The 25459-nt window shown below is 38.7% G+C and overlaps 1 protein-coding gene across 9 annotated transcripts in view; it reads right to left on the minus strand.

Annotated features, from left to right (window-relative positions):
- Positions 1-25459, minus strand: part of CARMIL1 (capping protein regulator and myosin 1 linker 1) — a 326341-nt gene that overhangs the window by 63527 nt on the left and 237355 nt on the right. For all 9 annotated transcript variants that reach the window (XM_067006576.1, XM_067006574.1, XM_067006577.1 and 6 more), the window contains 3 exons: positions 14975-15103; positions 13973-14104; positions 2796-2971 (listed from right to left, as the gene is read on the minus strand). In XM_067006576.1, coding sequence (XP_066862677.1) covers positions 2796-2971; positions 13973-14104; positions 14975-15103 — 437 coding nt within the window. The remainder of the gene's footprint in view (positions 1-2795; positions 2972-13972; positions 14105-14974; positions 15104-25459) is intronic.

Here is a 25459-nt window from a genome sequence, read left to right on the forward strand (position 1 = left end):
GAACAGAAGGTATCAAAATGTTTAGCTTTAGTGCCTCTTACCTAACCTTACAAAGATGCCCAGACAACAAGAAGTAGCTTGTAGTTTTTACTAATAAAAGACTCGGCCAGTAAGGTTTCCATCAGAGGGCTGGTATTTTAGTTAGCATTTTAGCTATTTGGCATTCCCAAGAATTCAACTTCCATGTGTGTCTTCAGTCTAAATAACCTTACCTAAATGCACACATGCACAAATGTGCATAAATGCACAATATATTGAAAGGTACATGTGCTGGAGAGATACATACCCACGTTCCAACATTGTCACATAATTTCGGCCTACTTCTGAAGTCAATAATTTTAAAAATTTTCGAGCAGGGAAAGGATTTATCAAAATAAGAGTATTTATTCCTAAAGCTAAAATTGAAAGTATATTTGGGTAATAGGGAAAGATCTTTCTAACTGAAAGGCAATAATTTGCATTGCAATGTTTCTGCTCAGAAGATTTCTGATGGTAGGGCAGAGGGGAAGCACCAACTCTGATGACTACAGTAAAAATTTTCCTGGGCTACATATAAAGGAATGTTTCTTTAATTCCTGTCTCTGAAACAAGGTCTCACTAGCTATTTGGTTTATCTAATACTATATTATTCCCCAGAGGTGTCCACTGATAAGGTTCACCAGGGTTGCTTATAAAAAATACATATAACTAGGTCCTACCCCAAACATCCAGAGAGGCCTGGGAATCTAATGTTAACAAGTACTTCCTCTGATGCTTTTAGACATGTTTGGGAATTCTGCTTCCTTCTAAGACTACAGAGTCAGTAGTTTGTTTCTCTTCCCCACCCCCCACCTCTCTGAGGTCGGGAGGGAAAGTTTATTGCAAGTTATAGCATAAAAAAAAGGTTCTTAAAAAGAAAACAATAGATACATGTATATGTATAACTGAATCATTTTGCTGTGCATCTGAAACTAACATAACATTGTTAATCAACTATGCTCCAATATAAAATAAAAATTTTTTTAAAAAGCAATTATTTTTTAATGTTTCAGGACCATTCTATCATTTTGCTACTGGATGCTCTACTTCCTTCCTGAATGAACTTCCAGTTTGCAAAAATTTTAAAGGAAAAGATTCAACTTAGCTTGCATGTGCCTATTTTCATTCTATCAGTGCTCAGTATAATGCATTATAAGAAGCCAAGTAAGGAGTTAGTGGACATATAACTGATTTATTTAAGTGAGGAGTTTTATGCTGCTATTCAAGTTTTAGAATTTGCCCATTTTCAAGGGAAATGAGCATATTTGACAGAATCTGGTACTCCAGGAAAGGCAGAATATGATCTACTGGCGGTTCAATCCACTATTATGAAAAATGGTGGTCAATACATTTTTTTTCTCCTTAATACTTAAGGGGCTTCAATAGAAATTCTGAAACTACATGTTACAGAAATATGTAAGCATACCTGGGCTAGAGTTCATAAAATCACAATCTATGGGGTCCTAAAAAGCCTCTGAAAGTCTTTTCTTAATTTCTCAAGTCCTTCCAGTCGCCTTACAATTCAGTTGAATAGGCATTAGGATCTTTGTTTGAAAGACGGACAAGACACACACACTACAGCTGTATCTTAGACCTGAAACTGTCTAGTTACTACAGAATTCCTAAACCCTCAAAGTTCTATAGTCTAGCTTTAAGGTTATCTATCAGCCTCTGATATCTACACTGTGATGATATAATTTTTTTTGCATATTTTGTTTTTAACTCTTATTTTTCTTGCAGGCTGTCATCAAGCTACATCATGATGTGTCAGTACCTCTCTCAACTCTCCAGATAGGAGCTGTTATTTTTGCTACACCTAATTATTCTTATCAAGATTTGGACATGGTTAAAATGGGAAATTTTTTTTTTTTTTTTTTTTTTTCCCGGTATGCGGGCCTCTCACTGTTGTGGCCTCTCCCGTTGCGGAGCACAGGCTCCGGACGCGCAGGCCTAGCGGCCATGGCTCACGGGCTTAGTTGCTCCGCGGCATGTGGGATCTTCCCGGACCAGGGCACGAACCCGTGTCTCCTGTATTGGCAGGCGGATTCGCAACCACTGCGCCACCAGGGAAGCCCAAAATGGGAAATTTTAAATGCTTCTGATTTTGGTTTTTAGTCACCTGACTCTCCGACTAGAAAAGATAATGAGAATTCGCTGAGCTAAAATGTAATACTGGTGATCATCCCAGAGTTTCTATGTAAAAATCCAGGAAAGTTTGTTGGTGACCACACCTTCTAAATATTTATACCTAGGCATAATTTTCAAACTTTATCAAGCAGAAATCTATGTAAACACTCCAGAGCACCATTAGCACATACAGAGTCTCACAGACCCATCAAAGAACCCAAAGGAAAATATGGTGAAGTCCTAGTGGGCCTCTTTGCCTATTTATAGGCTGTGCATCGGCTCAGAATATTCTGGTGGTAGGAAGCAAACCGACCTCAGTCTTCAAAAGTTAGTGATTTATAAAGGTGAAAGCTTCAGAAGCAGAAAAAAAGAGGGGATTACAAACAGGTACACCCCTCTTAAAAAAATAAAACTCTTAAAAAGAGCAGGTAACTGTTCCTCAGTAATGCAGGCATATCTGTGGTCATCTGTTTTGGAAATGTATTAAACCTATGCATTTATGCACAGCTATATCTGTATATAGTCGCTGCCTCTTAGACATGTCTAAACACATTCTGTACCAATAAAGCCAACGATAACGCTCTTCACAGCTGCCTCAACTGCATTCACAGACACTGCAGCTCCCTGGTTTATTAACATTATAAACCTACCTAATTTTGTTAAGGATATCAATTCCAGACTGCTCCAACAGGACATTTTTAACAAAGGTACGTGGGATGGAAATCTTTTCAGTGCTGGCATGAATCAAGTCTTGCCGAATGTGGGCTTTTTTCATCACATTGGGACAAAGATTCTCGGCAGCATCAACCATGGACTCAAGCAACGCCTGCAATGCAGCACAAGTGGAGAGAGAGATGATGACACAGCCCCGGAGGCGCCCACCATAAAACTGAAAGGTGGTTATTTATGACGCCAAGCTCTCGGAGAACAGGGACACAACAGAGTCCCAGGTGCGACTAGGGATTCGGAGCTGCCCTGGGGTGACTTGTGACTGCGGGGTGATCACTGATCTCGGGTGATCACTTTAAATCAGACACCTGGCAGATCCACGCAGGCTTCACCCTGGCATCTGAAGCATGATGGTGTGCTGGCTGTACTTAACACAGACGCATTCATGATAAGATTTAGAAAGACATATATACACCAATTTACCACACCAGACTGTTCTCCTGGGTATTAGCAAATAAATTTACAGATGTCCCTAGAACATACATCAAGTTAGAATTCTTGTGCAATTTCACAAATCACAGAAACCTCAAATCAGGGTGAAGTATTCAATAGCTCCATCAAAAGAGCAGTCACAGCAAACCACTATATAACAACTGCTAGTTTTCCCCCTTTAAAAGAAAAGCTTTAGTGTTAAGTAAAATTATAATTGTTATTAGAACAATAAAAAACATGAATAACAGACAAAAATATTAACAGAGCACTTTATAAACAACATTAATAATAACAGTCAAAACCTACTTATATAGCACTTCAGAATTTTTAAAATGTTTCCGTCCGTTTTATCCTTCCAACATCTGTGAAGATGGGTACAGAAGCTATTCGTGTGATCACCATCTTATAGTTGAAGAATGTGAGCTAAGGGAAGTTAAACGATTTGCCTGAGATGGGTGGCACGGCTGGTAAGTGTGGAAAGGGCAGCCAAGTTTAGCGTCAGACCTAAATTTGAATCCCAGCGGAGTGACACTGGGTTAAGTTACTGATCTCTCAATTTTACTTTCCTCATCTCTAAAATGGCAAATAAAAAAGTTCTTGCCTCATAGGATTACTGAAGATTAAATGATATTACAAATGTAAAGTGTTCAGTACCGTGTCTAGCATACAATAAAAGTTCAGTATATCACAGATAATGTTATTAATTTGTTTTCAAAGATGCTAATCCTCATGATAAGATCCCAGCATATACCCTGAGAAAACCATAATTCAAAAAGAGTCATGTACCAAAATGTTCATTGCAGGACATGGAAGCAACCTAAGTGTCCATCAACAGATGAATGGATAAAGAAGATGTGGCACATATATACAATGGATATTACTCAGTCATGAAAAGAAATGAAATTGAGTTATTTGTAGTGAGGTGGATGGACCTAGAGTCTGTCATATAGAGTGAAGTAAGTCAGAAAGAGAAAAACAAATACCGTATGCCAGCACATATATATGGAATTTAAGAAAAAAAAAAGTCATGAAGAACGTAGGGGCAAGACGGGAATAAAGACACAGATCTACTGGAGAATGGACTTGAGGATACGGGGAGGGGGAAGGGTAAGCTGTGACAAAGTGAGAGAGTGGCATGGACATATATACACTACCAAATGTAAAACAGAGAGCTAGTGGGAAGCAGCCGCACAGCATAAGGAGATCAGCTCCGTGCTTTGTGACCACCTAGAGGGGTGCGATAGGGAGGGTGGGAGGGAGGGAGACGAAAGATGGAAGAGATATGGGAACATATGTATACGTATAACTGATTTGCTTTGTTATACAGCAGAAACTAACACACAATTGTAAAGCAATTATACTCCAATAAAGATGTTAAAAAAAAAGAAAAAGAAAGCCAAGCTTGATCCCATTATTATTCCAGTATGAAGGGGACTAGTGGAGCATTATTATGGAAAGACTAGTCTCTCTGCTAATATAGTCACATGCAAAGCGCGTGCAAAGCACGATGCCAATAGTACAATCTCTCATTGAGCTGTAGGATGAGCAGCAGAGCAGCAGGATGTTTACAGAGATCCTGTGAAACGCGGAGAGGAGTGGGGGAGGCAGCCACTGAGAAGTTTCCAAAAGCCACTAGTATTCTGACAGTGCGCTGTCCCTGTGAGAACTCTGACTAATCACTCATTTAGTACATTATTCCAAGAGAGCTACAAGCAATGCCAAATGAGTCAGTGTAAGACAAATCATTTTTCTCTTTGGCATTAAAATAAACACATTCTGTTCCAGATGGAATAGCAGAGTCCAGCACTCCTGATAAGAACGACATCAGGTATCAATACGCTGTTTGAATTCTGTCATGTTCATCAATATAGCGTGACTTTCTGAAAAGTCCCCTGCATGACAGTGCTAATTCAGCTGGAATGAACTCCAGACCTAAGGAGGGAAACCTGGCTTCCGACGTAGACCCCGACGTGAAATTTCTGTGGAATGTTAAGTGCGCAGCATTAGGTGAAGAACCTTTGCAGATCTCTGCTTTCTGACCTATAAAATTATTTCTAAGGTCTCTTTCTGCTCTGCAAACTGACTACTACATGATTTTTGACCCTATAAAAAGGAATTTCATCCTGCTCTGGGCATCCAGTTCGACAGATATTTTGCAGTTAATTCCCTACCACCATCTCTAGCCCGACACTTTATACTCTACAAAGTGATTTCATCCATGATTTCCTTTGATCCACATAACAACCCTGTGAGTAGAGGTAGATTTTAGCAAGCCCATTTTATAGATGAGAAAATGGAGACTTGGAGATAAGTGACTTCCTCAAGGTCATGCAGCTGGTTACTGGAGCAAGTGAGAGGGGGACTCAGGTGTTTCGTCTTCTAGTCTTGTTTCCTACTCCAGCCACCCGTTTCCAATCCTCTGCCTATTGCCCAAAGGTGTGTCCCTTTTGGCTCTCTTCATTACCTACAATTTTCATCCCCTAATGCTGGTACCTAATGCCACCATGGTGGATTTTCTGGTGACAGGGCTGGTACAAAGGGGAGAACAGATCACAGGATAAATTTGTAATGCAGCCCCTGACGACTTCTTTCTGTCTAGCCCTCAGCTCAGGTCCTTAAACAGCATCTCCTTCCAAGTCCCATGGCCCTCTGCACACCAAACCATATTCTGCAACATCCATCCTTCCCGTGGCTTCAAATTACTACCTATATTCCAATGGTTCTCAACTAAATGTTTACCTATAGCCACCTACCCAAAACATCCAATGCATATATAATACAGCCTATTAGGAATTTCCACCTGGATATTCTACCATGGCAAGGTCAACTACAACATGTCTGCCCTCCCGTTAACCCCACCTAAACAGTAACTGCAACAGCAAAATCAACCATTGTTGCAAAGTTTTTATTGTGAGGTATGGTACCAAACTAGGGCAGAAATGTGCAACTCTCCTTACACTCCACCTACCTCAGCTCCTTCCACCACAACTATCTCTAAAACTTGTTAAATTTACTCCTAGACATTTTCTCAAAAGTGGAAATATGCCAAAAATATTACTCATTAGCACAGAATAGAAATCCCTGAAATATCTGGTAAATGCTCCATTTTCTAGCCTCATTTTTTGTCATATCTCTATATTCCCCTTATAACTATTCATATCCAGTTAGAGGGCAGTTCCCCACATGATCCAGGCTCTGTCTCTTAGCCTAGAATCCTGTTCCCCTCCGTAGCCAGAATAAATCATCTGTATTCCTCCCTACTCAGCTCAGCTCAAGCATCACTTCCTGGAGGAAATGTTTTTGCTCTTGTTCCTTCCACGCCCTTCACACTCCAAACTGCATTCGATGATCTCATAGCATCCAGTGGGGACCTCAGTAATCAAATGTGTTATAAAACGGTCAAGAATGCAGTAATCTGGGGACCAAAGAACGCCTTTGAGAATCGATGCACACTCATCCAGAAAAATTGGTATGAGATTTTACATATAACTTTGGAAGTTCATGGAGAGCTAGAGGCACCAGACTCCAGATACACAACTTGTACCTGATAGCAACTGTGAAGCCCTACCCTCTCTCCCCAGGGCCTAGAACACTTCTTGGAACAATCTCTAAGAAACATATAAAAAGTATTATAAGCTCAGGAACTTACTGAATGTGGGTTCTGAATAGTCCATCATTTTTCTATTGATCAATGATAACTCACTGAAGGTAGCATTATGAAAATTTGCATAGATGTATGGGTCCATTTCTGGGATCTCTCTGTTGCATTGGTCTGTCTACCTCTGCATGCTGTCCTAATTATGATAAGTCCTAATATGTGGTAGGGCAAGACCACCAACCTTCTTGTGCTTCCTCATATATTTCACTCTAAGTACTGGTTTTGCGGCATCTCACAGGTTCTGATTACTAACTACTTTGTTTAATTATAACTATCCTCAATTATGCCCTCCTCTTTGACCCTTGGGTTACAAGTAACTTTTAAATTTATAAACATGTGGGGTTTTTCCCTTCTTAAAATTTTGTTATTAATTTCTAATTTATTTTAAATTAAACCAGAGAATACCGCCTTTGAAAATTGTTGCGATGTTCTTATAGACCTCATGTCAAATATTTCACGTATCCTTGCAAAGAACTGATAGTCTCCTATTATTGGTGCACTGATCACATAGGTCCACTAGGTCACAATTGAGAATTCTATGGTTCAAATATTCTTTATCATTATAAAGAATTTTTTCAAATATTCTTTATCATTACTTGATCTATCAGTTACTGGCAGTCATTTTGAAAGATCTCTAACATAATAGTAAATGTTATCAATTTTTCTTTGTAATTTTGTCTACTTACTCATATATATAAAGCCATATAATTAAATACATACACAGTTGAAATTATCTTTGGCAAATTGGATCATTTTTCATTATTCACTGATCTAATTTATCTCTAGTAATGCCTTTTTTTTTTTGGCCACGCTGTGCAGCATGTGGGATCTTAGTTCCCTGACCAGGGATCAAACCCATGCCTCCTGCAGTGGAAGCGTGGAGTCTTAACCACTGGACTGCCAGGGAAGTCCTAGTGATGCCTTTTCTACTGCATCACTAGATTTTGAGTGACAGCATTCCTTCTGGTGTGGAAATGAACCTTGTATTACAGGATGTTTAGGATCATTATCACCTGCCCATGCCAACCCAAAATAATCCCAAACATTTCCTAATGCTCTTCTTGGTATGCAGTATGACCCCTGGTGTACTGCCTCTGTTTTGGTGGTTACACTAGAAATTTTAACCTGCATACTTTACTTCACGTCTAAAGTAGCACTGTCCAATAGAACTTTCTGAGATGATGGGAATACCTGTGCTGTGCAATATGGGAGCCACTAGCCACAGGTGGCCATTGCGCCCTTTAAATGTGGCTAGTACAACTGAGAAACTGAATTTTAAATTTCATTGAATTTTAATTAATTTACATTTAAATGACCATATGTGGCTAATGGAAAAGACAATGGACAACCCAGATCTAATGTTGATCCCTTAAGTCTTTTCCAGAATAAAACTAGGATGTTAGACTTCTTTTACTCACTCCTAACTGACTTAGATGCTCACTTCTAGTATTTTACTTGCATTTATTCTTAATATGACAGCAAAAATTAGACATCTATGTTGTTGTCTCATATAGTTGATGTTTCACATTTGGCATTTTCCCTGCTCACTATTCTTTCCTGCAGTTCAGACCCTCTTGCTTTGATAATGTTTCCTTTGTCCTAAAGCATATCCTCTAGATGTTTATTTAGTGTGGTCTACTGGCAGTAAACTATCTTGGATTTTGTTTGGATGAAATGTTTTCATTTCATCCTCATTCTTAAATAGTAGGTGTATTGAGTATATAATTCTTGATTTGTTCTCTCAGAAGCATGAAGATATATATATATATATATATATATATATATATATATATATATATATATTTTTTTTTTTTTTTTTTTTTTTTTTTTTTTTTCCAGTACGTGGGCCTCTCACTGTTGTGGCCTCTCCCGTTGTGGAGCACAGGCTCCGGACGCGCAGGCTCAGCGGCCATGGCTCACGGGCCCAGCCGCTCTGCGGCATGTGGGATCTTCCTGGACCGGGGCACAAACCCGTGTCCCCTGCATCGGCAGGCGGACTCTTAACCACTGCACCACCAGGGAAGCCCCAGCATGAAGATATTATTTCATTGTCTTTTTAGCATCCTGTCGAGAAATGAGCTGTCCTGTCAGTCTTAATTTTGATATTTTTTAAGTAATATGCCTTTTCCTTCCCTCTGGCTCCTTTTAAGATCTTCTCTTTGTCTTCAGTGTTTTCCACTTTTCATTACGATGATTCGAGACATGGATTTGCTTCTACCTTTCCTGCCTGGGTTTCACCGGACTTCCGGAATCTGAAGATTCTAGCCTTTCATCAATCCCTGAAATTCTCAGCCACCATCCCCTCAATTGTTACCTTCTCCTATTTATCTTCTCTTTCCTTCTGGAAATCTAATTTGGCTTATGTTACATTTTCTCGCTCTATCCATGTTTCTTAACTTTTCTTACATATTCTCCATTTTGTGAGTCTATGTGTACTACCTTGAGACAACTGGAACGAGCAGGCCCTGTATTTGAAAAGTGATAATCAGATTTCATTTTGCATGTATCTTCCAAATGATAGTTAGGAGAATCTATATTTCTTTACTGTAAAAATAACTAATGGTACTTAAAAAACCCTGTACAATATTTGTAAAATAAATTGAGTTAATATCCTTAACATGGCCGCTCTGCTCACATATTCTTGCAGTGAGCAAATGACTAGCTGTAATTCATTACAAACAAATACAACTTCCACACTGAAGTGCTCTGAAATTTCTCTTTCTTTTGCTTTGGAAAATATTATATAAAATGTAGGAAAATAAGAAAACTCAGAGAACCCTCCCAGCAAACTGAGTTAGTACTTGCCAAAATGCCACCTACACCCCTCAGGCCTCATTTCCTTGGTAAACCTGATATTTACCAGTGAAGTATTTCACAGTTGAAGCCCTGAAGGAAACGAAGCATTTTCAAGGCCAAAACAAGCATTCTAAAATGTAAGTCCAGAAGGGGAAAATGAAAGTTCCTTTATGTATAAAACATTCAAATCCCACTTATTCATCTACGATTACCCCAGGAATAAATGTTAGGATGAAAAACGGGGAAAACAGGAGGTGAGGTGTCATTTAAAAACACCTAAAACAGGCCAGTCCAGAGAAAATATCACCTCGTTTCAAAGAAGGACTTTCTCCACACTTAACTGCTTTCTTCTCCTCCAGGAAGTTTGCTAAGAAGGCTGGCTCTTCCGGCCATTTCTTTGGCTTTTCTGAACTAGTATTTTTTTGAAAGATGACTCAAAGAGCTATTTGAACTTATTCTTATCCAGAATTCAAAATGTGTACTGCTGGCCATGATACAGGATGAGTAAATATTAAGGAAAAAATCTCCCTAATTATCTTGAGACTAAGACAATCCTGCACAAGAAGGCTCAGTCCCAACAGATTAGGTGACTTGCTTGGAGCAAACAGCTAGTAGCAAACCCAGGTCACCAATCCAGGCTTGCTAGTCCCATTTTTTTAAAATCACTACAATAAAAACATATCTTTACAAAAAAAATACATTCACTTTAGCTTTTGCTAGTATAACATGTTAATCTTAGAGAATTTCAGAAATAGAGAAGGGACTCTTTTTTAACCAAAGTATAATACTACTAGTGAAATAAATAAGAACACAGTTGTTTAATTTAAGAAACTGAATATTGATTGTAGTAAAAATACATTTTTTTCCTACATAATTTTAAGAAAATCAAGGTGCTGGAAAGCTATATAAATAGATAAATGTTTTTTTTTTTTTAAATCATAAAATGATGTCCACTTGTCAGGTCAATTGGAAGGAAAAAGAAAGGAAGTAACTGCCTATAGTCTGTTGAAAGTATCAAAAACTGTGAACTCAGTGAAAGGGAAATTAATAAGTAACATTTAATTAAGAAGTTGTGGTTGAGGATTTGCTTTGATTCATGCCAGAAGTCCCTGAAGGGAAGAGAAGGGAAGAGAACTTGCAACTCAAAAGGACTGAGAGTAAAGAAAACAAAGGAGTGGGGAATAGAAAAAATCAGGGCATTTGGGAGCCTGGGACCTCAGAGATGGCAGGCGATGACACTTGCAAATAAGGAAGCTGTAATGAACGGAGAACACTGGCGACACTGACAAGTGGGGCCAGAAAGGTCAGCCTCAAAAAATCTGGGGAATGTCTATTTACAGAAAGATGTTTTTGGTCCTAAATATATTGTTATTATTTCAGGCTTTTAAAAATTCAAATGCCTTTTACTTTAGACCTCTGCCTTCTACTCCCTCCCAAGAAAGACTGGCAAGAGTCAATTCCAACCATCTGGTGTGCTGGGGAGGAAATGGACCAAAACTTCAAGGGATAACTTGTGGTTTAGACCAGTTGAAACAAGTGCCTGTAGGACGCTGTTTGACAGGAAAGTTCCAGTTGCAATGTTTCGTGCTGATTTAAATGACAGCCCATTCTTTGTATATAAGGAATTCTTACAAAAACTTTAAAGCAAAAAGTTAGGCAATAGATACAAATATGTAATTCACAAAAGAATACAAATGGATAATAAAATTACTTGATGCATCACTGGTTTTTAAAGAAATCCCAACGACAAAATGATTTTTTTTTAACCTGTTACACTGACAAATATTAAAACGTTAAAATGCTTAGTATTGGTGACCGTGTGACAAAACAAGCAATTGGGTACACTACTGGAAAAGGGTTTGTGAATACATACGAACGTATAAAATGTGTGTACCATTTGACCTCGGAATGGATCAACTACAGGCATTGACTCTAATAGGATTAATCAGAAATTAGAAAATAAATGATGCTGGCTGTGAGATAACAGAAAATATATATTGGTCTCTGCCCCCAGTTCCTGGCAGAGAGCTCCTGAAACCCTTGTAATTTCGTAAGTGATAAGAACACTAGGAGCATCTTTTGTTCTAATATTTGGTCCTTGATCCTGGTTCCTGACACTGGGCTCCTGAAACCCTTGTAATTTCCTGGGTGATGGGGGTGTCTTTTGCTTTATTGGGTGGGTTCTTGGATGGCTCCTGGATGCGGGCTGCTCACTGGAAAGACCAAGCCATGATTAGAAGCTTGGAATTTTCAGCTCCACACCACCCTCCTAAGGAGGGCTAAAAATGGAGTTAATGACTGGCCATGCCTACATGACGAAGCCTCCATCAAAACCCCAAAAGTATGGGTTCAGAGGGTTGGTAAACACGTGGAGGTGCTGGGAGAGTGGTGTGCTCCAAGAGAGCATGGAAGCCCTGAAACCTTTCCCACATACCTTGACCTGTACATTTCTTCCATCTGGCTGTTCATCTACATCTTTTATCATATCCTTTAATAAACTGGTAAACATAAGTGTTTCCCTGAGTTCTGGGACCCACTCTGGCAAGTTAATTGAACTGGAGGAGGGGTTATAAGAACCTCGGATTTATTGCCAATTGGTCAGGAGCTCAGGTACAAACTGGACTCCCAGTTGGTATATGAAGTGGGGCGGGGGCAGTCTTGTGGGACTGAGCCCTTAAACTGTGGGATCTAATGCTATCTCCAGGTAGAAGTGTCTGAATTGAGTTAAATAGTAGGACACCCAGCTCGGGGGAGAGGGGGAACCCCTCACATCTGGTGACCAGAAGTGTCAAAAGTGAGGAGTTCTGTGTGAAAGTAAAGGAGAGACACAGAGGAGGACTGAGCTTCTCCAGTATTCTGGTACATCTATACAATGAAATACCATGTAGCCACTGAAATGATGATGAGTACTCACTGACCTAGAATTGTATTCACGATATTGTACCAAATATTAAAAAGTACGTATAGTATGATCACATACGTAAAATTGTGTGGGTAGACAGAGAATGTTTGGAAATTCACTAAAATATTAAAGAATGATGCTGTCTCCGGGATTTCAAGTGATTTTTTACTGTTCAAATGTTTCACAAAGAGTAGTTTCATTTTTTACAGTCAGAAGTAAATAAGCAACAAAGATGACTTTATTTTAAATGTGTAAGAAAGTATCCTTTTTACATATTTGATCCTTCATGGAGGATAAAACAAGTGCTGTTAGGTAACAACTGATCTGGCAGAACTACGTACCAACCAACCAGTCCTTTTTCCACCCCTTTGTCTTTGCTCAGAATGTATTCAAAATAACCACAGTTAAGTAAAATAAAAATGATACACAAGAGTCTCTGTATTGTACTACAGGAAGAAAGGGGCTTAAACGCCTAAATAATCCACAACGTTCTCTCCCACGTTAATTAAATTTACAAACAGAATAATTAGCATGTTGCAAAGTTATGACTGAGTTGCTCATCAAATCCCTCTGAGCTACAGCAATTGTGTTCTCAGAAGAAAACAGACCAAATAAATACAGAAATTTAGACAAGGTCTTTTTAAGGCATCCTTGAACAGACAGATTGAAAATGATGAAAATTTTCGGAAAGTGAATGTCTTCTGCTGTAGCTGTTTTTTGAGGTTACCTTAGGAAAAAGCTGGTCTTAGGTTACTCTCGTCACTTAAATTTCAAAGACTTTTTTTTTTTTTTTCAACCTATGAGCCTATAGACAAGTCTCTGCTACTTTAGGCACCTTGTAACTTCATTCGAAATCCCTTTTTAATCCTTCAACCAGCTCTTTACCTAGTGGCAAACTCTCCATATATGCAGTAGCTTGGCACTGTAAGCACACAGCTCCTGTCATCTCTCCTATTCTCTAAATCGAATGTAATAACAGGAGTTATTTTTTTGCGAAGCAGACTTCTCTTTCTAAGCAAAAATCAATCTTTCCCTTATCAGTGGCAACCTGTCATACGTTAAATACCGTTAGAGATTTACCATCAAAAACAAAATTGAATTTGACAGGTTTTACTTGATCTTATTATGCAAAAAGTTATTCCAAAAATTACAAATGAAGCTGGGAAAGGCACGGTATTCAATTTTTACTACACATGCACACGTGCACGCACACACATGCCTATAAAATATAGGATAGCATGGTATGAAATGCTATCATACAGAGTTAAGTCATAACGATTTCATTTTCCAAAATAACAGAAACCACAAACCTTGAGTTGTTCATCTACAACTCTCGTAACTTCTCCAGCCATTGATTCCAGGGTCTCCTGAATTGGACTGGATAACAAGCCACTGGCTCCCGCCCAAGATGCACCACCAACGTGGTATAAATTTGGTAACAACTGTAAGAAAAATAACCTCTCCATAATAAATATTTAAATAAGCACCAAAGTCACTGCAGAGTTCATAAAACAGGGTCGAGAAATACTTGAGACAAACAAAGATCATCTTGATGAAAGGCCCTTTATACCAATTAAAAAACTGAGGTCCAGCTTTGAAACCAGAGGAACAGAGCCTTACCTGTTTGTGCCTTAATGTCTTCATTTCGGGTGTGAGAGTATTTGACTAATCCACGAGGTTCCTCCTACTTATAAAATTCAATGATTGTGTGATTCTAATAGCAGAGCCTGGACCAGATCCCAGGTTTTCTGACTCCCAGTTAGTCCTTTCTCTATGAAATCACACTGGGGACCACAATCTAAGTTGAGAAAAGCTTCCTTTTAGATGTGATAGAGGAGAGTTTCGTGCTATCAGTTTGGCAGTAGACTCATGTGCAATGAGTTGCTACTCACTGAAACTACAACTACCTCCCAGTTACTTAGAACCTGATTATACCCTTTGTAAATCACACTGACCCTCTGCTTTTAATTCTATACAGCCGGCTGGTTGTATCCGAGGCTGCAGAACCCGTGGACAAGGAGGCCCACCTGTGCTACACCATTTTATATATAAGGGATTTGAGCATCCACAGATTTTGGTGTCTGCAGGGGGTCCTGGAACCAATCCCCCCGCAGATTCTGAGGGACAACTGTACTTTGATTATTGGTAATTAGCACGGGTACAGAAAGCAGGCAAAGACCAACTCAGTTCACCTTGCCACTTGTTAGTAACCTTGAAATTGGGTAGAAAAGTAAATTTAGTTAGAACTAGTTTCTAAAACTGAAAAAGTCTTTTTATTCCACAGGACTCATGTAGCTGGAAGTGAAACTCACCGTTTTAGAGTTCTTAGCATCACGCATGAGCCTTTCTGCTGATTTTAGATCTTCCTGGACAGCATCTCCCCCACAGTTTCGTAAAGAGTTGAGATGATCTTGTACTTTCACACATATTCTGTCAATCATCTGCGCCACACATAACAAGGAGAGCAAGAATCCAAGTCAGCACAGCCAATGTTCAGACAAAAGGAAACACTGAATGAGGCTGAATACTTCTCCTAACTGTAATCTTCAAGAAGACAGCTTATAGCCAATTATTAATTTATCTATTTCTATAAGAAACCTTTAGCAACGTTAATTCCAAACACACATGTAAGGGATTTTGGTCCCCTCTCCTGCCTTAGGAAATGCAGCATGTAGAACAAAAGTGAATACTTCTTGATGATTCAGAATCTCATAGCTACTCAGTGACATTTTGCTTGATAGTAATTCTCCTTCATTAATTTTTATTGAGTACCCTCTATGTGTCAGACATAGTGCTGGGTACTGAGGAAACAGAAAAAGGAGATGTACAGTTCTGAGGCAGTTGATGACAAAATGATGCCCACAGCCAGTTGGTCTCAATATTATGGAAATCAGAACATCCCTGGAAATTAATATTTTTAATTAGTTCAATTATATCAGGTAATTTTTCTACCAAAAAAAAGCACAAGCTGAGGTTTTATTATATTAACATAGGCAATAATAAAGTTAATAACATCTAGTTTCTATTCTATTAAGGTCCTTCTCGACCATGTTAATTACATCTGAATCACTTTCAGATGTTTCATGGATTTAAACGTAAAACCCACAGGGTAGTGGCAGATCACTACTGTGGACAAAAACTAGGACAGAAGGATAAGATTATGCTCTATTCTATTTGTATGCATAAAGAGAAACACGAACAAAGCTAAGATGTCTGAAGAAAAAGATAACTAGTGTGGTTTTAAAAGTTTCTCTGAGGCTTCCCTGGTGGCGCAGTGGTTGAGACTCCGCCTGCCAATGCAAGGGACACGGGTTCGTGCCCCGGTCCGGGAGGATCCCACATGCTGCGGAGCGGCTGGGCCCGTGAGCCATGGCTGCTGAGCCTGCGTGTCCGGAGCCTGTGCTCCGCAACGCAAGAGGCCGCAACAGTGAGAGGCCCGCGTACCACAAAAAAAAAAAAAAAAAAGTTTCTCCAATATTTTTTTTAATAGATCTTTATTGGAGTATAATTGCTTCATGTTAGTTTCTGTTGTACAACAAAGTGAATCAGCCATATGCATACACATATCCCCATATCCCCTCCCTCTTGAGCCTCCCTCCCACCCTCCCTATCCCACCTCTCTGCGTCATCGCAAAGCTGATCTCCCTGTGCTATGCGGCTGCTTCCCACTAGCTATCTGTTTTACATTTGGTAGTGTGTATATGTCCATACTATCTCTCACTTCATCCCAGCTCCCACCCCTCCACCCCAGGTCCTCAAGTCTATATCTTTATTCCTGCCCTGCCACTAGGTTCATCAGTACCAATTTTTTTTTTTTTTTAGATTCCATATATATGTGTTGATCAGAGCTGCAGGTTGTCTATTCTTAAAAAAAATTATTTATTCCCCAGAGACCCTACATATCAAGTCCTATCCTACCTGATAATTCATTCGGCAGAGGTGACGATCCAGCAACAATCTTTTTTATTTAAATTCACACTTTTCTATTTATTTTGAATTATTTGGTACAACAGCTATAGGAAGCCAAAATCAGCCCTCCTTCCCCCATAAATTCCACCATAATAGAAACTTTACCACACTGCTCAGCAAACTGAAGGTCTGATTACAGATCCCGCGTCTACTTGCTGCAGCATCACCAATTCTCCTGCCTTTCTCTTTTAAAAAATCAGGTTCGTAACATCTATTCCATCTTCTTTTCTAGTGTATGATGAAGACGACCCAGTAAAATAACACCACTCAAAGCACTTAGTCTCTTGACAAAGGGTCAGTGATACTAATTTTAATGTATGACCTCTAAAAATGGTTCGTTATTCATCTGACCCAGAAAACCCCACAAAATCATGCAAGTCGAGAGGTTCAAATCATCGCGTTCACTTTAAGAACACTCGTCAAACTGCCCAGGCCATTAACGGTACGCATATCCGAAAAGCCACCAAGTATCTGAAGGATGTCACTTTAAAGAAGCAATGTGTGCCATTCCGCCGTTACAATGGTGGAGCTGGTAGGTGTGCCCTGGCCAAACAATGGGGCTGGATGCTTGGTGGCCCAAAAAAGAGTGCTGAATTTTTACTGCACATGCTCAAAAATGCAGAGAGTAATGATGAACTTAAAGAGCTTAGATGTAAATTCTGTGGTCACTGAGCACATCCAGGTGAACAAAGCCCCCAGGATGGGGGTGCAGGACTTACAGAGCTCATGGTCAGATCAACCCATACATGAGCTCTCCCTGCCACATTGAGATGATCTTCACTGAAAAAGAACAGGTTGTTCCTAAACCAGAAGAGGAGGTTGCACAGAAGAAAAAGATATCCCAGAAGAAACTGAAGAAACAAAAACTTACGGCCTGGTAATAAATGACACAAAAAATAAATGCAAATAAAAGTTAAAAAAAACGAACAGCTCCTATGACTGTAAAATGTACCAAGGCTACATAAGTGAACTATGTGCAACTCCTGTAGGAAAAAGAAGTTACATGAATAATGCTTCTCTTATAATAATCACCTCCCTGACCCAAATCTAAGCTTGTAGGCAAGGATCACATCTTAATTTTCTGCATTTACACAGAGCCCTGAAGAGAACTATGTTTTTTTAAATCTTAATTGATATAAATTCCAGCTCTTCCAACTATTGTATCGATCTGCGCTTCCTAAAACAAAAATGGTCATCAATAATTCATATCTCACCAAGAATGAATACCTAATTTCAAGAAACAAAATGAACCCCGTACTAAGAAAGAAACTGATATACATCTGAGGCCACAAAAGACTAATTTGAGAGGTATGTGGATGTGGCACCGTAAAATTGATCATCTTCAATAATCATGAGAGACCAGAGACCCTTGAAGCGTGTGCCATTAAGCACACACCAAGGAGAGAGGGTCTAAATGAACTCAGAAAAATGGTCTTTAAGTAGAACTTTAAAAATCACATCCAAAAGAAACATAAAAATTTCATTCTTCGATTCAAATAAGACATTAAATCTCACAAGTCTCAAAGATTCTTCTGTACACACACTTGCTAAGGTTCAGCACACCCCAATAGATCACATTCAGATGCTTTGCAACTAAAGACCTCAAGGCCCAGAAAAGTGAAACTATTTAAGATGACACAGAATGATTACACAGAGTACCAACTGGAAATTTTGAAAACAGGAAACCAAGGATTTTGACTCTCAGTTCATATTCAAGTCCCTAAGATACACAAATAAAAACAAAGGAAACTGCAGTCTGAAAGACTGTCATCTCTTTGGTTATCTCATGAAAGACCTCAGGGTAGATGACTGCATTTGGTCTTTTGATTTTCAACTCCCTACTTTACCCTAACCCCTAGTGTTCCATTTTCTAAAGCACCCCAGGAACGTTGTTAACTACCATAGTTTGAGAAGCTCACTTCTTTCCAAGGAAATGTACTTGGACTTGGTCTTCCCATGTTCTTCTACAGGTCACATGTCTTCCCCCTTGAGGGCACTCTGAACAGTCACAAGCTCTCTTCCATGTGACAGTCTTGCCCGTGTTTGAACACAATTATCTTTTCTTATCTAATCTTTTCTTCTTCAGGCTTAACATTCCCAGTTCCTTCTACCATTCTACTGTGACACCACTGTGTGGTCCCTGACTGCCACCTCCCCCTGTCCACCCCAGGTCACTTCTCTGAATTCTCCCTCCATCTAAGACCGTCACAAAACATGCCCCCCCCTCAATAAAATAGATTGTAACACAGGAAGAGTGGATCAGTAAGCTGAACGGGGCTATCACCTTTCTTACCATAGAAAGTATACTTTCATTAATGTGGCATAAGTCAAATTGGCTTCTTTGGCAACTAAATCACACAGCAACTCACATCTCACTTGGTGGTGACCACTTAGGCTTTTCCAAACATACTGGGCTATAGAACCCAAGTGCAGAACTTAGAACCATTAGCAATAAATGCCATCCTTGGTTGCTTGCAACTTGTTACAACTGTTCTCCGTCCCAGCAAATAGCTTACTCATGGAAAATTTTATCTTCCTCCACATCTATTTCTTTATTCGATTCAAAAGAAATATACTCAACACCTTGCACTGAATGAGATACAGTCCTGAGTATACCCTTTGCCACTAAGCAACGTAAAAATCTAGAAGTGGAAAGAAATATTCACAATAACACAAGATACAAAGTTTGCATAATGTAATATCCACAAAGACAGGCACATTTTGTTCACTGCCAAAGCTCCATCTCCTATAATAGTGCCTGCCATATCACAGACCCTTATAAGTGTTTATTCAATGACTAAATAAATGATAGAAAGTTCTAAAGGATTTCAGTCAAGGGAGGGATCACATGTAGCTGATGCTGAAGGTAGCTTTTAGACTGGGTCCTGAAAGATTTTTACAAACTGAGAAAAGAGAAGGGAATTTTAAAAGCAAAGAATGAACATAAGCAATGGCACATCCAGACACTTGTGATTCCTATTTCCTGATTAGGAACAGAGGTACTTTATTGTGGGAGATCAGACTGGAATGCTGAGTTGAGGCAAGATAGTATAAGACTCAGACACAGGCTAAGGAGTTCAAACACCATGTACAAGGCATAGAGCATCTATTCCCCCAGCTTCTCCCACAATTGTGAAGATCTAAAAATTCCTTACCCCATAACACTCACAGTGACTCAGCTTCGCTGATACAAAGGAAAAGGGCTGTAAAAAGCACAAGGAGACGTGCAAGATGAATAAACTAGTTCTTGCAGTGCTTGTAAAAGAAGACATAGGAGGGAGTTAATAAAAAACCTTAACAAGAGGAGAGGCAATAGAAACAGAAAGAAAAGAATGGCTGTAAAAGACGCTTTGAAGGTAAATGGGCAGTGAATAGTGACCTTGGATGAAGAAAACAAACGAGCCATCCAAGATGACTCCAGGAGTTCTAGCCTCAGTGAATGATGATGTCACCGAGAGAAACGGCAAAATCGGTTGTTCCAAGGGATGAGTTTGGTCTTAGTGACCGTGCTATCTCAGAGGGCCATCTGGATGAAGATGCTGAACAAGCAGTTGAAAAAAAGAATTTTCTGGAAAGAAACAGGGACTGATCCAGGAGATCAATAGATCCAGGAGTCATCCACAGATGAGAGAGTTAAAATGGCAGAAGCAGATCAGATAGCACTAAGTACAAAACTCTGGAAAATGATTGCATTTGAAGGATAAAAAGAGAAAGTTATGTAGAAAGGAGACAAAGAGCAGCAGAAAAATATTCAGAACAGCACACTGTCGGATGAACCAAGAAGTGCGTCTTAAGAAAGACGAAACAGTCTATAATGATAATAACCATGATAATAAAAATACAGCTACAAACAATGTTTACCAGTGAGGAGCCAAGTACTTTGCATGCATCACCTCACTGAATTGTCAAGTACTTCTGAGTCATTTTCCCCATTTTTACAGATGAAATCAAGCCTTAAAGAGGTTAGTAAGTGACTAACAACAGTTCCCACTGAGAGGGAATAGCAGAGCCTGTACTTAAATCCAGGTCATCTGACTTGAGAGCCCAAGTTCCTGACCACTACACATACGGATGGCCTCCTTTCATCGAAAGATGAAGAGGGAGAAAAGGCCTCTGACTCGGTGACCAGGCCCACTGAGAGCCACTTCAGCAGACAGGTTGGGACAGAGGGCACATTCTGAAAGGCTGCAAAGTGAGTGGGTAGCAAAGAAGTCATGAAAGCAAGTATAAAAATCTGCACATGAAAGGAAGGAAAGAGAGTGTGCCAATGTAAATAGGTCTAGGCAAAAAAATTGTTTTGTTTTTTCTTTTAAGGGTGAGAAGGCTTAGCATAGGTTGTCAATTCTGGGCCTGTCTTTGTAAATAAAGTTTTACTGGAACAGCCATACTCATTCATGAAGATATTGTCTATGGCTGCTTTTGCTCTACAATAGCACAGCTGAGTAGTTGCAAAAGAGACCATACAGGCTGTAAAGCCTATTTACTGTTGGTTTTTTATAGAAGAAGTTTGCTAACTCTTGATTAAGAGGGTTTATAAGATGGAAAAGAAGAGATCAGAAGCAGAGGTGGAATGTTGAGTCATGTGAAGGTCAGAGGTGGAGTGTTGTCATGTGAAGGTCTTTCCTAAACAAAGACTAGAGACAAAAACAAATATGTGAACAATTATGAAACTTCAATGTTTCATTGAAACATATTTTAATCCCTCAGTGTCACCCGGGAATGATGACTGGCTATGTGGCTGGCAGAAGTAGTCACAGAGGGTCTATTCTTTCTGTGTTCCTATTTCTGGAAACTTCAATAAGAAGTTTTCAATAAGAAGGAGATAAATCTCTCCTAAGGTGACTGAAACAATTAAAGTCTGAAAACTGCTAATCATCATGTCCTGTGAAAAGGTGGCAGTATACCTACTACATAATGACTCAAATAATTCAGAAGGATGTCACCCATGCAGCATGAAACATCTGTATATGCCTCCTGTGTATAATTTCCTCTTGATTGAGAAGACAAAACTTACTTTTAAGAATTAGCATTAAAGGTTGTGGCAGTAATTTTTTTGGATGAGCAAAACCCCTGTAAATGAGGAAAAAAGTTAAAAGGATATTGTATTAAGAAAAGCCTGGGGGGCTTCCCTGGTGGCACAGTGGTTAAGAATCCGCCTGCCAATACAGGGGACACGGGTTTGAGCCCTGGTCCAGGAAGATCCCACATGCTGCGGGGCAACTGGGCCCGTGAGCCACAACTACTGAGCCTGTGCGTCTGGAGCCTGCGCGTCTGGAGCCTGTGCTCCGCAACAAGAGAGGCCCCGATGGTGAGAGGCCCGCGCACCGCAATGAAGAGTGGCCCCCGCTTGCCACAACTAGAGAAAGCCCTCGTGCAGAAACGAAGACCCAACACAGCCCAAAATAAATAAATAAATAAAAATAAATTAAAAAAAAAAAAAGAAAAGCCTGCATATGGTAGCTCAGAAAGGAACACAAGGCAAAGGTTCAATGTAAGATTTTAGCACTCTCATTGCTTTTAATGTTAAACACTAAAACCAGCAAATAACAGTAAACCATATAGTACTAAAGGCTATTATTAGTCCCTTGCAGGAAAAAAATTTAGATTTTTTAAGGCACTGGTAAGGTCAAAATAATTTTTTCCTTCTCAAAACTCCGTTACTTCACTAATATTCATAATTACTATTTTTCTTTTTCTCGACACATATCGCTTTACTTTTTCTTATATACATAATACATGCTTACTGTAAAGCATTCCAACAATACTGTGCAGTATAAGAGAATAAAAATCACCTAATCACAGCACCTGAAAACCATCATTAACATTTTGGTGAACACTATTCCACAAATCTCCATGCATATCTAGGCAGTCATCCATATAATTTTACCTACTTAAAAGATTACACACAATTCATGTATTATGGACATCTTACCTTCATTCTCTTTTAAGAAAATGGAACAACAAAAAATTAAAATGATACTCCATCCCAAAGCAGTAAAATACATATTCTTTTCAAGGGCACATGGAACGTGCTCCATGATAGATCACATGCTGGGCCACAAAACAATTCTCAATATATTTAAGAAGATTGAAATCATATCAAGCATCTTTTCTGACCAGTATAAGACTAGAAATCAGCTACAAGAAAAAAACTTCAAAACCACAAACATGTGGAGGCTAAACAATATGCAACTAAACAACCAATGGGTCACTGAAGAAGTCAAAGAGGAAATCAAAAAACACCTGTAGACAAATGAAAATGGAAACACAACAATCCAAAATCTATGGGACGCAGCAAAAGCAGTTGTAAGAGGGACGTTTATAGCAATACAAGCCTATCCTGGGAAACAAGAACAATCTCAAATAAATAACCTAACTTTGCACCTAAAGGAACTAGAAAAAGGAAAACAAACAAAACCAAAGTGAGTAGAAGGAAAGAAATCCTAAAGATCAGAGTGGAAATAAAAGAAATAGAGACTAAAGAAAAAAATAGAAAAGATTAATGAAACCAAGGGCCAGTTCTTTGAAAATATCAACGAAACTGATAAACCTTTACCCAGACTAATCAAGAAAAAAGAGAGAAAGGGCTCAAATAAATAAATCAGAAATGAAAGAGAAGTTACAAGTGACATTACAGAAATACAAATGATGAGATTACTACAAATATACACCAATAAAATGGATAACCTAGAAGAAATAAATTCCTAGAAACATACAATCTCCCACGACTGAAATCAGTAAGAAATAAAAAATAGGAACAGACCAATTACCGGTAATGAAATTAAATCGGTAATAAAAAAAAAAAAACTCCCAACAAACAAAAGTCCAGGACCAGATGGCCTCACAGGTGAATTCTACCAAACACTGAGAGAAGACTTAAAACTTATCCTTCTCAAAGTATACCAAAAAATTGAAGAGGAAGAAGTGCTTCCAAAGTCATTCTATGAGATGAGTGTTACCCTGATACCAAAACCAAAGACACCACAACAAATTAAAATGACATATGCCCAAGGTAAGAAAATAGAACAAACCATACAAAATGGTCTCAAATGACAAAACTTTCCCTACCAGTCAGTTCCTCTCAATCTGCTGAAATAAACATTTTTGAAAACCCTCTGTTTTAATTCTTTTGGTGGCTTCCATTTTAAATTTAAATAGTAGATTTACATCTGTATTTTTGATTTATGAATTATAGAATATAGAGGATTAGTCCATGAAACAAAAAGTAAAAATTTAGTATACTTATACTACCACTCACCTTTCTCCCTCTTCAACTCCTAATTTCAATTAGTTTCATTACTTTTACATTAAGATTTCGAACATGTACATTTTTTAGTGTAGCAATAATTAGATGTTCCCTTCCTGTCTAAGTTGATATTAAAATTTTAAATCCACTAAAATGTAGCTACAAAATTATGATTATGGGATTCATAGAGAAAGAAATGTAATCCTGTATCTTTTAATTCTGCAGCTCAAAGCAGATTTTCCCAAAGTGGCAACTTTTGAAAGCTTTCTTTCAGCTCTTATAACTTCTATGATTTCATTTCTGGTTCAGTTTCTTATTTATACCTCATATTGTATACTTTCTTATTTTTCTTTGTTGTACTGGAGAATTTCCTCAAAAAGCCTTTTTCATATGAAATATTGAGGGTAAAATTTCTGGGTCCATGTCCGAGTACAGTTTTAGTCTGCCCTTGCATCTGTGTGATAAAATGACTAGATATAGAATTCTTGGTCCAAAACAAATCCCCCTCTGAACCTCATTTGTTTTAGTAATTGAGGTTGATGCTAAGAATTGGTTCCAGTACCTTTGTAAGATAGCCTGTTTATTCTGTCTGGAACTCTTTAAGATGTTTTTTCTTTATTCTCGGTGTTCTGACCAGGTGTGGGCCTTTACCTATTCATCCATATCAATTTCAGTAGGTCATATCAACCTCAAGATTCACATGAAATGCTTTTCTATTATTTTCTCTTTTTTAACTTCTTCTATTATGTCTCTGTTTAAATTTCGAGGTTCCTATTAGAAGGCTATTGGTCACTTTTAATCTCTTCACGATTCTGACTTACTTTTCTCTCATAATTTTTGTCTTTTTTTTTTTTTTTTTTTGCGGTACGCGGGCCTCTCACTGTTGCGGCCTCTCCCATTGCGGAGCACAGGCTCCAGACGCGCAGGCTCAGCAGCCATGGCTCACGGGCCTAGCAGCTCCACGGCATGTGGGATCTTCCCAGACCGGGGCACGAACCCGTGTCCCCTGCATCAGCAGGAGGACTCTCAACCACTGTGCCACCAGGGAAGCTCCTTTTATCTGTCGTCTTTTTACTGCATGTTTTAAGATTTTCTCTTGTTTTCTACCAGAGAAACAGCTTAATTTGTGCCCTATTGGTTAATTTAATTCTATATTACAGTTTTCATATTTTCAACTGTTAAGCATTGTTTCTTACTTTCTGATTATTCTTTTTCATAGCAGCTCATTCCTATTTTATAGATATAATGTTGTCTCAATTCCTTTTGAACTTACTAATTACAATATTTTTTTAAAGTCCTCTGCTGTACTCTGAATTATCTGAGCTCAGTTCTTTGGTTTATCTTCTTTTTTCTTTGACATCCTATAGGTTTTCCTGAAATATCTTATGATCCTTGGTTTTAGTTAATATTTTTGGAGGAAAACATTCCAAACATTTTTTATTCTAAAGTTGGGTAGTGAGAAGAGGAATGAAGTAAAAAACAGTTTAGTTTCTCTTCAGCACTTGTGTTAATTAATATTCAACAAATTCTTAATTATTCAGAAGAATAATTCTTAACAAATTCTTAATTATTCAGAAGAATC

Source organism: Kogia breviceps, chromosome 10 (assembly GCF_026419965.1).
Source record: "Kogia breviceps isolate mKogBre1 chromosome 10, mKogBre1 haplotype 1, whole genome shotgun sequence".
Lineage (NCBI taxonomy): Eukaryota > Metazoa > Chordata > Mammalia > Artiodactyla > Physeteridae > Kogia > Kogia breviceps.